We start from the raw sequence: 16,998 nt of genomic DNA on the forward strand, positions 1-16,998 counted from the left end.
AAGAATGGGGGTAGGCAGGAGGCTTCCAGGGTGGCTGGGCCTGGAGGCTCCTAGTGGCAGGCTCTGTGAGCAGGCCACTTCCATTTCCTAGGCCAGAGACCAAGTGCACAGGTGGAGCCTAGCATAAAAAAAGGTATTATCATCAGTTATTCAGTTGACGAGCACTTGATGAAAAATTTTGCTTTATCTCCTATTTCTACCTTTAGCTACTCCTCTTTGACAATGGAAAAAATAAATGGAATTACAAGTTTATCATTCACTGCAGGTTATGAGTCTCATATATGTTAAATACATGGTGTAATATAAAACTTTTTGCCTTGATGTGAAAATTTGGGTGCATTCATTTTTTTATAATAATGGCGTTATGTGTAATTTTCCCATAAAAATATGACCTAAAATTATCTGAAAGGTTAACTATTCTCTAAGTTTGTTAAAATACACTTAGAAATAATTTTTTACAAAGTGGCATCCTTTCCAAAAATTTTTATTGCCTCCAAACTGATATCTAGTAGCCTTTTCCAAGTATCCTCTCTTTCTGCATCTTCCAGATGTGACTGCCTTGGACATATTTTTTGGAACTGGGGTCAATTACTTAGCCTTAGTGGGGTTTTGGAGGGACATTTATATATTAAGAACAACTTAACCATTAGTCATACTGACTGTTATTGCTAGTATATTCAATTAGTAAGGATTTACTGAATGCTCTCTGCAAGGTTCTATGTCTGGGGTTATGAGAGGTGCCCTTTGTTCATTCGTTTAGCCACCAACCTATTTAAGTACCTGCTATGGATTAAGCATGGTGCCAGGAACTTGGGACAGATTCCCTCTTATAAGGAGCTGATAGAGCCTATATAATCTATATATATAAAAGCCTAAGTGACCGTTCGACCATCTGACCAGTCGCTATGATGTGCACTGACCACCAGGGGGCAGACGCTCAACACGGGCTGCCGAGCTGTGGTGACTTGGCAGCTGCGGTTCTCGGGTGACACACCCAGAACCAGAGAGGAAAGAGCCCAATTCCGGGGTGCATCACCCAAGAACCGCCCTCTCGCAATCCGGGAATCCTTGGAGGATGACAGAGAGCCGGTTTCGGCCTGATCCCTGCAGGCCAGGCTGAGGGACCCCACTTGGTGCGTGAACCCATGCACCGGGCCTCTAGTGGAGATAATATCACTTAAAGTTATCATGAGGATTAAGTGAAATAATATTTCTAAAGCACTTAGCACAGCCCCTGAAACATCAGTGCTCTGTTTATTTTTCCCCAGGAATGGCAGAGGCTGCTTTTGAGAAGTATTTACAAATCACTGAGAGGATAGGCTGAATCTTGCTTAATACAGAATGTTAATTTACTGATTTAAAAAAAAATAATCCAAGGGTCAAATACATTAAAATATCTTTCCTACTGAAATATTAATAGGAAAGTCCAAATGGAGAGACTGCCAAAAGAATGAAGAGTAAAAATATTAGGAAACAGTTATAAAATAGAAGAGCCTTTAGAGAATATGTAAAAGTAATATTGTACTTGTTTGCAGATGCTTTCTTCTTGAATGTTGGCTTTTAGTCACTCTTGACATTTCACCTGGAGAAGGGAAAACCATCATGTCAGTGACTGATCTTGGCTATTCATTACTTCAGTGAATTCTCAGGAAGTTCAGGCTAAACATCCGAAAGAATTAATATTACAATAACTCAAATCCAAGAAGACAAAGCTAGTGCTTCCTCTAGGAAACAGGCACATCCTTCCCCTATCCCCTGAATCTGATAAATCTTTCAACCAGAATTTTTTCATCCGCAGGTAGTGTATGGGATATGAATTTAAATCTGATCAGATTTACTTAATCTAAAAAGTAGGCATTTTTTTTGTGCGTCCTATGGATGGAAATGAACCCAATATTAGAAAATCAGGTTCAAAGAAAACTAACAGATTTATGATACAATGGCTTTTCTATATTTGGAAGGAAATGCCTCCAGTTTTATAATTCCTTTATTACCTAGAAGTAATAACTGACATTTGTAACAATTTCCTTGCTTGACTGATTCTATTCCCTGAATCTTTGTGAGGATGCTGCACTCAATTTTATTTTCCCAGTGCTATTCAGTAGGACTTTCTGCAGTGATAGAACTGTTCTGTCTCTGCGCTATGCAGTGTGGTGGCCATCAGCCATATGTTGCTACTGAGCATTCCAAATGTGGCCATTGGCCTGAAACTAATACAAGATTGTACATCAACTGTAATTTAAAAATAATAAAAAAATTTTAATGTGGCCATTGAGCTAGTGCAACTGAGGAATGAGTTTTCAATTGTATTTAATTTTAATTAATTTAAATGTGAACTTAAATAGCCACCTGTGTGTGTATATTGGGCAGTGAAATTCAAAAATGTGAATATTAATTCACAAGAGTTAAAATAGGTTCCCACATAGACAATATTGAGGAAGTTGGTAACCGGCAATTCTGGCTTTACAATGGAATATCTTAATATTCCATTAGGTGTGAGATTTCAAAAAGAATCCTGTAATATAAATTATATGACTTAAAACATTCCTTCTTTACATCTTGACTTTGTTTTGTCTTTGCTATTTTTTCTGTGTATGTTACAAGTTAATAACAGTGCTCAAAAGCAGTTTTCAGATACAAGCATTATGCCAAAAGCTTTATTATTTCTATTTCTAGTAGTATATTTTATGAGAAAAAGAGAGATGTGAGAGAGAGAGAATGAGAATGAACCTCTAGACTCAACTTTGAGCTAGTCTCAGACATTTATTACTTTGGCTCACCTGGTGTGTTAAAACCATAGTGGAAGGATCCTAGCTGATTTCACTTAATTTTTTAAGATGCCTGTTATATGGTACTAGAGGCCCATTGCAGGAAGATTCCTACAAGAACAGGGCTTCTGGTGGGCTTCCCTCCCACCACCGCCACCCCTCCCGCCTCCCCCCCCTCCCCCCCGCTTTCCCTCCCACCTTCGCCCCGTGCTTTCCCTTACCCTCCCGCCGCCTCTGCCCCCCACTCCGCGGTTTCCCTGGTTTCCCTCCCATCGTTGCTTCTGCCCCGTGCTTTCCCTCCTGCCGCAGCCCTGCACTTTTCCTCCTGCTGCTGCCGCCCCCCCAGCCCCTGCACTTTCCCTTCCGCAGCTGCCGCCCCCCCTGCGCTTTCCCTCCCGCCGCCACCTCTGCCTCACTTCCCACTTTCCCTCCCTCTTCCTTCTATGCTGTCTTTAGTCTTCACCCTGGCTGCATATGCAAATTAACCACCATCTTTGTTGGGTTAATTTGCATACTCGCTCTGATTGGCTGGTGGGTGTAGCGGAGTGGTGGTTAATTTGCATGTTTCTCTTTTATTAGTGTAGATTTTGCGTGTTTAGATAATGTCACCAATTAATTTTCTCTTTCCTTCATGGCTTATTATGTTCTCATTCCATGTGTTTACAGACCACAACTAAATAATCATAATAATAGCTACTATTTACCAAGTACTTCATATATGCCAGGAATTATGTTCAATGCTTTACATGTATTAGGTCATTTATCCTCAGAACAACCCTATGAGAGAGGTCCTATTATTATCCTCATTCTTAAAACCTAAAAAAAAGAAAAAAAGATTTAGTAATTTATGAAAGTAGTGTAGTATGTTGTAGAAAGTTGCAAAAATACAGATAGGCAAAAATAAGAATGTAAACACCATATTCCTACCATTCAGAAAATATTAGTGTTAACATCTTTTTGTGTGAACCTCTGGAAGTCATAAAACATCTTTATCTTTCATCAAGCTTAATTTTTAGACTGTTATCTAAAAATATAACAAAGACATTCTTACTTTAGAATGTAAAATCTGAACATCAACCCCTTCTTTCTGTGTGCGTTCATACTTCAGCAATCCTAATCTTCCCTAAATTTTGGATGAATCCAGCTGAATATCAGACAAGTTGTATTCAGGCAAAGGCAAAACCAACAACATATAAATGTATTTTTTAAATTGTGTATCAGTTAGCTGCTGCTGGAGAACAAGCACAACATTTTATTGGCATAAGCAATAAGATTTTACTCCTGAGAGTCAGCTAGAGTAGCCATTCTTAGGCTACAGGTCAGTCAAGGTGGCTCATTTTGGGGCTCAAGCTATGGGTTAATAGCTATCATGATTTGTTCCTCTCATAATGATGGCAGAATCAGGGGGGTTGGCAAGCCCAACTATGTAAACACATGTCTGCTAAAATCCCAAGGGTCAAAGCAAGTTAGATGTCAATTCTAAGGTTAAGGGGTGAGAGGGACACACCTACCATGAGTGTCCTTGGCCCTCGCCCAAGACAAGGTATGGATGTATGGCACTACCACAGAGGAATGATTGGACTTTGGTGGTGTGTTGAGACAGGAGCACTAACTTTATTAGTGACCATGGACTAGTTTCAAATGTCTCTTCCAGCTCTTAAATTCATAACCTTTTGACCTTTATTGAGATTTACCATTGAAAAATTATGAACAAAATGTTTCCCCAAAGAGTTCAGTGAGAGAGAGAGAAAAAAACCCATAAGACTTATATTGCAGGTTCCAATGATGTCCTCCAGATATATGTTCTTGGCCAGCATAGTGTTTTGTTGTTGTTCCTTTTTTACTCTTTTTATTTATTTTTTAAATTTGAGAACCTCTAGGCTAGATATACCCTTAGTCAAACCACAGACTTCATCAATCCCTCTTGTCTAGGATCTACCTACTTCACACATTTACATTATGTCCCAGTCCTGCAAGACACTTGGGATTTGATCCCTGCTCTAAGTCTAAGGGCTTGCTAATTGCTTATGGGAGTGTGAAAAATAGTAAAAGAAAATCAGAAAAAAACAGAGGTAGTTGAGTACTGAGTCATGAAAGTCCAGATTAAATAATATTTTAAAGAAGTACTAAAATTAACCTATTGGTCCAGAAAGCTGAAAACCAATCTTGTTAAAATCTTTGTTCTTACAACTTGACTAGATTTAAAATTCTGCCAAGAGTAGAAACAATGTGTTTTCTATGTTCTGAAACTTTATCTTACAGTAGGATTACAGTGCTACACTCTACAGGTGCTCTGTCAATTTCAAAAGGGCGAAAAGGAGGGAAGGGTGTGGAAACAGGAAGAAAAAAGAGAACAAAGGATTTAAAGTTGCCTCACTCTTCCAAATAATAATAGAGTTCTTGTCTAGAATAACTCAGGTGAAACCGATCATTTTGCACACTTACCACTTTTCTAGAAGCAATGAGAAGGTTAGAAATAGGTTTAGTCTGGGTGAAAAGACTCAAGAAACTTTTTTTTTTTTTCATTCACTACTTCAAATGTCTCTCCTAAACAACCTTTCTTCGGTTCAACCCCTTTTGTAGGAATGACTTGTTGATGGTCTGTCGCCAATTGAACATGGAAGAGTCTGTGGCTGAGATCATGAACCAACTGGGCGCAGATGAAAATGGGAAGATTTCCTTTCAGGATTTTATAAGATGCCGCATGCAGCTTGTTCGAGAAATTAGGAAGGAGGAAGTGGGCCTTTCTGAGAAGTCAGACAACTCCTGTAAAAAGAAGCAACTGAGGGATAGAATTGCTTCCTGGCCCACGAGTAGTGACAACAGTTTGGGTAGGTACAACCGGGTGCTCCACTGGCTCTGCTTCCTTGTAAATGAGAGCGACCTGCCAGCCTGCTGCCGGCTTGTCGCTCAGCTGTTCTTGGCTGCACTTCCCTGGATGAGTGCTGGCTACTTCCCTCTGTTCTGTGCTGTAGCTTCACAGCTCCTAGTTTACTGCTTTTCTTATTTTAGTTTTTCCCTTTTCCAGGCATAATAATGTATTCAAATAGCTCTTAGGGAAGAAGGGCAAATTGGATGGGAAAGGTGATGACTGCATTAGCAGACCTCAGAATCTATTTGGGGACTTCTTCAAAGCTTAGTGCAGTAAGGTTTTTAAAAAGCTTTCCTTTTTATTTAATGTTTTAAATTTTTTCTATAAGTATAGTTTTTCTGTTCGTAAGTATTGTTGTTTCCTACTAATACAAGATAAGCAATTGGAAAGAAAGTTCTTAAAAATGTTGATAATTATTGAACCTAGGTGATAGGAACGTGTAGTTTATTGTACACATTTCTGAGCAATCAAATGGATATTTTCTAGTATGTTTGCAATTTATCACAATAGAAAGTTAAAAGAAAAAAAAAAAGAGACATCTTAAAGGGTAGCCTGAACAAGACTAGAGGAAAGTGGCTGAATTTTCTACCTATACTTTATGGACTTTTTTTCCCTTGACAGTGTCTCCTGAGTCTCTATTTCTGGGGAAGATCTAGTGGCAAGAAGCAAACTCTATGTTGATTGTCCATCATCTGTGAATATATACTAATTAGTATGGATAACTATGTAGTGCCCTAAACACACACACACACACATAATCCTGAGGAAGTGGACCTTTTGAGAAGTCAGTCCACTGCTCCTGGCAGTGGAATAATTTAGAGGATTATTATTGAGTAATTGAAATAATAAACTGTCCTCTTATCCCCTATGCCTTACTATCTTAATGGGTTCCATTTTAGCTTCAAATCAGATGTCTGGTAACGCATGTGCTCTCAGCATAATATGTAGAAAAATTTCATTTTTAAGTGACATTTTTCTGAGTATTAAAGTAATACATGTTCATTATAGAAAATAAGGAAAAGGCAAGCAGAAGAAAATAAAAATCATCCTTAATATCTCATTACCTAGAAATAATAACTACTGCTTACATTTCTCCCTCTCTTCTCTCCTTTCTCTCTTTCTCTCTCATATATGAGTGATTTGTTTTTACTGATTTTTTGACATACTTTCTATATAGCCCTTTGCATTTTCCTCATGCTTTTTAATAGCATTTGAAAGCATGGTTTGTAATGGTTGCATGACATAAAATGGACATTTATTAAATGAATGAATGAGTGGAGTTCTTTTTGCTAAACTGTATTTTCTAAGTTTTCTGCCAAGATCATAGACTTTTTATGTAGATACATAAGCACAAACACACAAATACATGTATTTTGTATATAATTGAATACCATATAGCCATTAAAGTAATATATAAATGTGTATCAAATGTATATATAGAAGGAATACTTTTGTGGAAAAAAACACTATATGTAAAAAATTTTATTTTAATATGCAGTATATATTTATAAGTATTCTAAAAACAACAGGTTTGATAAAATTGCTGACCACACCTAATTGGTTTGACCATCTCATAAGATTGCCCCAAATAGGGAAAGGGTTAAAAACAATTCCTTTTTATCCTTTTCTATAGCTATATACCCTTGGAGAAAGAAGAGGTAACTGAGAGGAGGTGAATCATAAAACTCATCATGAACTGAGGAAATGCAGTTGATGTGAAATCTTTTACCAGTTTCTCCTGTAGTTTAGGCTTCAGAGTCAGGTTGTACATGAATCCTGGTTTTACAGCCTGCATGACACTAGACAAGTTACTTGACCTCTCTGTATCTCAGTTTCCTAATTGTGATATGAGAACAATTATTGTTATTGGGAGGACTGCAGAAGCAAATATATATTTACACATATGTAAAGCATCTATTTATATGGATTTATAAAGCACATATATGTATATATATACACACACACACATATATATATACATATACACTGAGTGGCCAGATTATTATGATCTCTGAATGCATAATAATCTGGCCACTCAGTGTATATCCTATATAATAAAAGGCTAATATGCAAATTGTTGCCTCGACCAGGAGTTCGACCAGCAGGCAGGCCGGCCAACCGCCCATGTCCCCTCCCCTTGGCCAGGCTGGCCAGACCCCACCCATGCACGAATTCATGCACTGGGCCTCTAATATATATATATATATATATATATATATATATATATATATATATATATATATACACACACACATACACACACACACACACACACACACACACACACACACATATATATATACTGAGTGGCCAGATTATTATGCATCCAGAGATCATAATAATCTGGCCACTCAGTGTATATGTAAAGCACATAATAAGCACTACATATTGGTTAATATTGTTATTATTATTATTACCACCCAGTTTTGTTTTCTGGAAATTGTCACAATTGCAACTCATATATTGGAAAATAACCTCCTATTCAGTCTAATATGAATCAAATACATTTAAAATTTTCATAATTGAAGATTTATGTGTTAAATTAGTCCCTCTCTTTTCTGCATTATTAATCTTTCCTTCTGACTCTATACAGACTTTAGTATCTCCCATTTTGGGGTAGGGAGTAGGAGAAGACCTCTCTTGACTTCATGTCCCTTCTAACTACTGCCCAACTTCTCTGGTGCTCTTCATAGCAAAGTTTTTTGAAGAGTTTGTCTACATTGAATGTTTATCAGTCCTTACCTCTCATTCTTGCTTCAACTATGCCTCTCATCTTCAGTCATCACCACTCCACTGAACATGCCCTTATTGTCTCCATGTTGGCCAACCCGATGGTTTCCTCTTCTGTCATCTAGATCTTTGGCATTTGACTCAGCTGTGCTTTATTCTCTTGGACTTCTCAACACCACATTCTCCTGAGTTTCTGGTTTCTGCCTACCATTTTGATCTCTCTCTCTCTCTCTCTCTCTCTCTCTCTCTCTCTCTCTCCTCCTTTCCTCCCTCCATCTTTCCCTCCCTTCTTCCCTCTGTCACTACTCTTCTCCTGTACCACTTCCAAATTTTTAGGTGCCTCAGATTACATTCTCTGCCTGGATGATTTCATGTGGTCCCAGGATTTTAATATTATTTTTGTGCCAATGACTCCCAAATGTATGATCTAGCCCTGCCCTTTCCCATGAGCTTCAGAATCAGGTAAAATTTACACATATTTCTGGATATGCTATAGACCTCTCAACCTTCACCACTCCCTCTCAGGTCATTCCTCTCCCGGTATCCCCATCTAGGAAATAGTACCAACCACTAGTTTGCTCAAGCCAGCAAATCCCATTGTCTCTTTTGCCAAGGTATATTCAGAATTTCTCCACTTCCTTTGCTCTCCTGCCACCACCTTTGTCTAAATCACCATCATATCTTGCCTTGACTACTAAAACAGCCTATAAATGGCCCCGATTCCTCCTTTGACCCACTACAGTTCATTCTTTACCCCGCAGTCAGAGTGGTCTTTCTATGTGATGAAAACATGCTTAGGTCATTTCCATGTCTATAACGCTCCGTGGCTTCCATAGCACCTAAAATCAAGGTCAAATTGCTTATTGCAATCTGGTTCATACCCACCACTCTCAGTTGATATCATAGTGATCCCTCTGACTCATTATGCATGTTCTAACCACCCTAGTCTTCCTGCTTTTCCTCTTAGAAAATTCAGCTGGCCTCTACTTTTTGCCCTGGCTCTTTGCTCTGGTCTGCGACACCTTTCTGACTTTCTCATGGCATGATTGGTTCTTTTCTGTTATTCAGATTCAGCTTACATATCCCCTCTTTAGAGAGTCCTTTCCAAGGTAACCTCTTCTCAGTCACTCTCTCACATGCCTTTATTGCTTCATGCCACTTATTCTTATCTGACATTACATGATGTAATTACTTAAAGACTTAAGTAATATATCTCTCTGCTCCAATACAATGAAAGTTCCACTAGAGTACTAGTGACCTTGCTTGGGTACTGGTATACTCCAGCACTTAGTGCCTGGCACGTGGGGGATGCTCAGTGCATATTTGTTGAATGAATGAATGAATGAATGAATGATCAGTGCTCCATGTTCACTCTTTGTTAGGGAGGGATACATGGAAGTTCAATGCATGGTTCCAGACACTAAGGAAGTCACCATTTGATTGTGGAGTCATAAGCACATGATAAATTAAAAAGCTTAAATTAGCATCAGTGAAACTTGAGAAACCATTATGGTGCAAAAGATAAGGAGCTCTAAGAATTACTGTGAGCAGGAGTTTCAGGAAAGGGTTGATATTTTAGCTGTGACTGCAATTATGGAGAGAAGTGTTTAAAAATGTTGTACTGTTGTGAGAAAAACTTAGGTTTAACAGTTAAGTGTCAGAAAGACTTTATTATCAGCTCTGACATTTAACAGCACATCCACAGCAGGGAGTTAAATCAGCAGAAAAAGAAGACCCGTCAAAATATATGCTCGACTTGGAAGAGGAATTTCAATAGATTCTTTTTCCCCCAAATGTTTTCTACAGAATACCAATTTCATGGGATGATCATAAATATTATATGAAGAAAGAATTCCTTTGTCAAGTACATTGAAAACTCTGGGTTTAAGCTATATTAATAGTTTTCTTTATTGTGAGACATCTCAGGTGATTGTATATGGTATGTTTCTTGTCAGTCTCCAGGAGAATAATAAAATATATAGCATTTCTCAAATTTAATTGACCATAACTTTTATTTACAAATATTTCCTTTGGCATTGAATTCTCTGTTCAAATATACATTGGGAAAAAATTAAGAAATCTGAATAACCAGGTCATAATAGATTTTTATACCTATTTTACTTTTAAAAAATCTTTATTGTTGAAAGTATTACATATGTTAAGTCATCATAGAAATAATATTTTAAAATTTCAGTGTCTTTCAGGTACCAGCTATATAAAACTTAACAGTTATATCAATAACAATAATAAAAATTGTTAAAAATTACTAATATTTACTATGCACAAGGCAATTTATTAGGCATTTTACTTGTATTATATGCTAAAACCATAAATCCCAGGTTCACCACTGAGTTTTCATGGTACTTAAACTACATTCCTGATTATTTTGAGCTTCAGTTTTTTTATCTCTTAAAGAGAGAATGGTAACCTGCATTATAGGGTAGTGGAAAGACTTAGCGAGATAGCATTTGAAAGTTCCTACACAGTACCTATTCACATTATCTAATCCTTGCCACTACCTTCTAAGTTTAGAATAAAATCTTTCTCTCTCTCTCTCTCTCTCTCTCTCTCTCTCTATATATATATATATATATATATATATATATATATATGTATGTGTGTATATATATACATATATACATATCTTATCTAATAAAAGAGTAATATGCAAATTAACAGTCACTCCGCTACAAAAAATGGCGGTGCCCATAGCCACAAGATGGCAGCGCCCAGTGCTCTCAGCCCCGCTGGAGTCCCCCAGCCAGCCCCGCTGGAGTTCCCCAGTCCAGCCCCACCGGAGTCCCACAGTCCGGCTGGGAGGCACTCACGCCCCCATACACCAATCTCCGCCGCCAGCGGAGGCAGCCCAGGGTGTCCGGCTAGGAGGTGGCCAGGCCCCCATGCACCGATCCCCATCGCCAGCGGAGGCAGCCTAGGGTGTGCAGCTGGGAGGCGGCCAGGCCCCCATGCACCAATCCCTGCCGCCAGCGGAGGCAGCCCGGGGTGTGCGGCTGGGAGGCGGCCAGGCCCCCACGCACTGATCCACGCCGCCAGTGGAGGCAGCCCGGGGTGTCTGGCTGGGAGGTGCCTGGGGTGTCTGGCCAGGGGTTGCTTGGGATGCGCCCACTCAGGTAGCGGATCAAGCCTGGCTGCTCTGCTGCCTCTGGAGTGTCTGGGGCTGAGCAGTGAGGCTGGAGTGTTTGGGCCTATGGGCCCGGCCAGGGGTCGTGGGGACCAAGTGGACAGGCGGGATCCGCCCACTCCAGTGGCAGATCCAGCCTCACTGCTCCCCAGCCTCTGGCATGTCTGGGCCTGTCAGCCCCTCCATGAGGCTGGATGTTGTGTCTAGGGGACACACAAGTGGGCGGGGAGTTGACTCCGGGTCTTCTGGCGCAGGAGGACTTGATGCTGTGTCCCAGTTTGTGCTGGCCCAGACTCTGACAGCAGGGAGGAGGAAGTCCCACCCCCACAGAGTCAGCCAAAATCAGCCATTGGTCAGACAGCTCTGAGTGGCCTGACAGCCATCTGACAGCAGGGAGGAGGAAGTCCCACCCCTAGAGAATTGGCCATTGGTCAGACAGCTCCCTGCCACCTGACAGCCAGGACTCTCATTCACCTGACAGCAGGGAGGTGGGACTATGTCTAAACATCTACTATTGATGCAAGGTAGCTCTGCAGCCGAAAGAAGCCGGCGTTATCGACAGAAAGTGTCTGAAGACCAACATGCTTCTGATCTTGAAAGAAGGCGGCACCTGTGACAGAATGTATCTGAAGAGCAGCTATTGGAAAAACGTCGCTCTGAAGCTGAAAGAAGCCGGCGTCATTGACAGAAAATGTCTAAAGATCAACGTGCCTCTGAACTTGAAAGAAGGCGGCAGTGTCGACAGAATATGTCCAAAGAACAGTCATCAACAAGTACTACCAATACTGGTAGGAACTGCCTTCTCATCGAAAATGGAGTACATGAGGATGCAATTCTCGAACATAGTTGTGGTGGAATGACTGTTAGATGTGAATTTTGCCTATCACTAAATTTCTCTGATGAAAAACCATGATGGAAAATTTACTCGATGTTGTAGCAAAGGTAAAGTCTGTCCAAATGATATACATTTTTCAGAATACCCAGCATATTTAAAAAGATTAATGACAAACGAAGATTCTGACAGTAAAAATTTCATGGAAAATATTCATTCCATAAATAGTTCTTTTGCTTTTGCTTCCATGGGCTCAAATATTGCATCGCCATCAGGATATGGGCCATACTGTTTTAGAATACACGGACAAGTTTATCACTGTACTGGAACTTTACATCCTTCGGATGGTGGTGTTTCTTGGAAGTTTGCTCAACTCTATATTTTGGATACAGCTGAAGCGACAAGTAAAAGATTAGCAATGCCAGAAAACCAGGGCTGCTCAGATAGACTCATGATCAACATCAACAACCTCATGCATGAAATAAATGAATTAACAAAATCGTACAAGGTGTTACATGAAGTAGAAAAGGAAGCCCAATCTGAAGCAGCAGCAAAAGGTACAGCTCCCACAGAAGTAACTATGGCAATTAAATACGATCATAACAGTGACCCAGGGAGATATAATTCTCCCCGTGTAACCGAGCTTGCTGTCATATTCAGAAATGGAAGATGGAGAACCTCCTTTTGAAAGGGACTTGCTCATTCACTGTAAACCAGATCCCAATAATCCAAATGCCACTAAAATGAAACAAATCAGTATCCTGTTTCCTACATTAGATGCAATGACATATCCTATTCTTTTTCCACATGGTGAAAAAGGCTGGGGAACAGATATTGCATTAAGACTCAGAGACAACAGTATAAGCAACAATAATACTAGACAAAATGTAAGGACACGAGTCACACAAATGCAGTATTATGGATTTCATCTCTCTGTGAGGGATACGTTCAATCCTATTTTAAATGCAGGAAAGTTAACTCAGCAGTTTATTGTGGATTCATATTCAAAAATGGAGGCCAATCGGATAAATTTCATTAAAGCAAACCAATCTAAGTTGAGAGTTGAAAAATATAGTGGTTTGATGGATTATCTCAAATCTAGATCTGAAAATGACAATGTGCCGATTGGTAAAATGATAATACTTCCATCATCTTTTGAGGGTAGTCCCAGAAATATGTAGCAGCTATATCAGGATGCTATGGCAATTGTAATGAAGTATGGCAAGCCCGATATATTCATAACCATGACGTGCAACCCAAAATGGGCAGGTATTACAAACAATTTACAACGCTGGCAGAAAGTTGAAAACAGACCTGACTCCTTAGCCAGAGTTTTTAATATTAAGCTGAATGCTCTTTTAAATGATATATGTAAGTTCCATTTATTTGGCAAAGTAATCGCTAAAATTCATGTCATTGAATTTTAGAAACGTGGACTGCCTCACGCTCACATATTATTGATATTACATAGTGAGTCCAAATTACGAACAGAAGATGACATTGACTGTATAGTTAAGGCAGAAATTCTGGATGAAGACCAGTATCCTCGACTTTTTCAAATTGTAAAATCAAATATGGTACATGGACCATGTGGAATACAAAATCCAAATAGTCCATGTATGGAAAATGGAAAATGTTCAAAGGGATATTCAAAAGAATTTCAAAATGCGACCATCCTATCTAATAAAAGAGTAATATGCAGATTGACCATCACTCCAACACACAAGATGGCCACCCCCATGTGGTCAAAGATGGCCACCACAAGATAGCCAGCAGGGGAGGGCAGTTGGGAGGGACCAGGCCTGCAAGGGAGGGCAGTTGTGGGCGATCAGACCAGCAGGGGAGGGCAGTTGGGAGGGACCAGGCCTGCAGGGGAGGGCAGTTAGGGGTGACCAGGATGGCAGAGGAGGGAAGTTGGGGGTGACTGGGCCTGCAGGGGAGGGCAGTTAGGGGCAAACAGGCTGGCAGGGGAGCAGTTAGGCATCAATCAGGCTGTCAGGGGAGTGGTTAGGGGGTGATCAGGCTGGCAGGCAGAAGTACTTAGGGGCAATCAGGAAGGCAGGCAGGCAGGCGAGCAGTTGGGAGCCAGCAGTCCTGGATTGTGAGAGGGATGTCCCACTACCCATTTAGGATCGGGCCTAAACGGGCAGTCAGACATCCCTCAAGGGGTCCCAGATTGGAGAGGGTGCAGGCTGGGCTGAGGGACACCTCCCCCCTGCCCCCCCCTGCACGAATTTCGTGCACCGGGCCTCTAATATATATGTCACTGAGGCTCAGAAAAGTTAAGTCGCTTGCTCTAAACCACAGAGCTACTAAGGAGTGGAAACCACTAAGAAATAGCTTATTGAAATCGATGATTCTTAGAGTCCCCTGCAACTTTTACTTAGAAAAAACTTTCTTGATTATCAAGACACAAACTAAAAAGAACACTGCCACTTGGAGGCCACTCCCAGAAACTGCAGACACATAGTCCCCAGGGTCTTGAGGAGGGGCAGAGGACAATTCCTATTAGAATTAGCCCATTTCTTTGTTAGCAAAGCGACAGTATACCAAAGTAGTTACAAGGTTTTTCATAGACTGCCGAAATTCCCAGTGGAAAATAAATAATCTAGATTCAATATAATTATCTGTAGTTTTTAAAATTTATGATTTACATTTTTTCATTTAAAATTTTTAAGTTACATTTTTAAAATTGTGATTTAAATTTTTTTTTAAATTTTGTGATTAGGAAAGACTCTAGAGTTTTAAAAAAGTTACAGCATTAGGTATTTATGTATATGTTAGCAGTTCCAACAGAACCTTATTAAAACATGCCTCTTAAATAAACAGGTTTTGTTTGTTTTTACTTCAACCAAGCTGTAAACTTTACACATGACTTCCACATGTGTGTGTCAAATGTATGAATTATATGAAAGAGCTAGTGCTTCAGAGTGATGCCCATTGAGAAAAACGGGGATTGCCCAAGGAGAACTGATGTATGCCTTCAAGCTCGCCTAATGAGTTTGTTACAAGTCTGTGCCTTTCAGATCTTTGGGGGCACCTGTTTTTCTTTCTTTGGTCAGGTCTCAGAGAGCCCAGGAACTTATTTGAATCAAATCCCTATGGTTTTAACACATCATTTAAGACAGCAGACATTAAAACCTGCTAATTAATACAACTAAATTTAATTTATGCTAAGATTAGAACAGTGGGCACAGTTTCCAATAACCTATATCTTCAAAGCCTCTTTATAGGCCTTTCCTTGAGATATATTCCCACCTGACGTGTCAGCCTTCATTACTGCTCTGATAATACCCCTGTGGTCCAGAAGGAACATAAAAAGTACTGGGGTTTCTCGGAGACACTAATAGCATGTGTTTTCCTTAACAGGAACTCAAAGCAAGTCAAAACCCTCCAAGCCTGAGGGAAGAAATGTAAAGAGATATCCTGATTCCTTGGCAGATTTAAAGAAACAAATAAGCAGCCCTCTGACTATGGGATTAGTATCTTGCTTTAAAAAAATTAAAACCACAATTATTTAATAGACAAAAATCTGTCTAGTCCTGACACATTCCAATTTTCTAAAATAAATGTTACTCTTAAATATTGTTGGTATTTTTTTTCTCTGTATGTAAATATTTTTTCTAAACCCTTAAAACAGGTTAAATTAAGTGAGACAAAAAGGCATTTTCCAATCCAATTGGATTGACCCTAATAGGTAGGGTTCTTGCTGGTGAATAAAGAAAGCAAAAGTGTCTTAAATCTTCTATGAGCCCTGAATGAGCAATTATAATTAACACAGAGCCTTTTAAATAAAGTCATCATGAGTCATTGTTAAAAATACTGCCCAACTAGCATAAATCTAGACTAAAGTTGCAACAGTTTTTAGCCCTAATTGAAGGTTTCAGGAAGTTTGTGTTTTTTTTTGTTGTTGTTGTTTTACATACTCTAAGCCCTGTGTCATAGTGTGAACAATATATTTATTTAATTTATTCTACTCCTTAATTGGGATTTAGAATAGGTTTCTAAAATCTGTAAGTAATAGGTACTATTTTATGTTTTTTAACTGCGTACTGAGAATACCATCAAGCAATTTTCTGCAGATTGACTGTTGTTTAGATTTAGTTTGGGTAGACTTTGTCAGTTCTTTAATTAACTTAGTCTCCCTGTATCTCTTTTTATTAACCTTTTTCTTTCCTGTCCTTGAGCAGTCTGCATCCCCGTTATTTACCTGTTTATGCGTCTCAGATTGGCACTTCCATTGTCCACATCTGGGTCCTCCTCCTCAATTCTCCAAATTACTACGTTTCCTCCTAACTTTTTTTCTGACTGATTTCAGTTGATGCTGCTATGACTTCTAATATAGTAAATATGTACTCATGGTAAAATTAATTGATTCTCTTCTGTCTACTTAATAGACTCTACTATATCACCTTTTGGATGTCAAGACACCTTACCATCTAGTGGCCTCATCCTACCTTATTTTGTTCCCCATTATTTCCCCACAGGAACCCTTAGTTTCAATAATACTGGTCTTACTGATACATACTCTTCAAACCTACTTCTTGAGTTTTGTTCCTTCTCTACTATTACAGTTTTTTGGTGAAAGGGGGCAACACTAATAGTTTGAAGGAAGGGAAAAGGAAAAAGAGAGAGAACATGAATGTGAATATAC

General features: G+C 39.4%; 1 protein-coding gene across 1 annotated transcript in view; it reads left to right on the plus strand.

The window, feature by feature from the left end:
* Positions 1-16,998, plus strand: part of MCC (MCC regulator of WNT signaling pathway) — a gene marked incomplete at its 5' end in the record, with an annotated part of 397,198 nt that overhangs the window by 60,615 nt on the left and 319,585 nt on the right. The window contains one exon of the mRNA XM_080682125.1: positions 5,352-5,599. Coding sequence (XP_080538251.1) covers positions 5,352-5,599 — 248 coding nt within the window. The remainder of the gene's footprint in view (positions 1-5,351; positions 5,600-16,998) is intronic.

Source organism: Plecotus auritus (genome assembly GCF_963455305.1).
Source record: "Plecotus auritus genome assembly, chromosome: 7".
NCBI lineage: Eukaryota > Metazoa > Chordata > Mammalia > Chiroptera > Vespertilionidae > Plecotus > Plecotus auritus.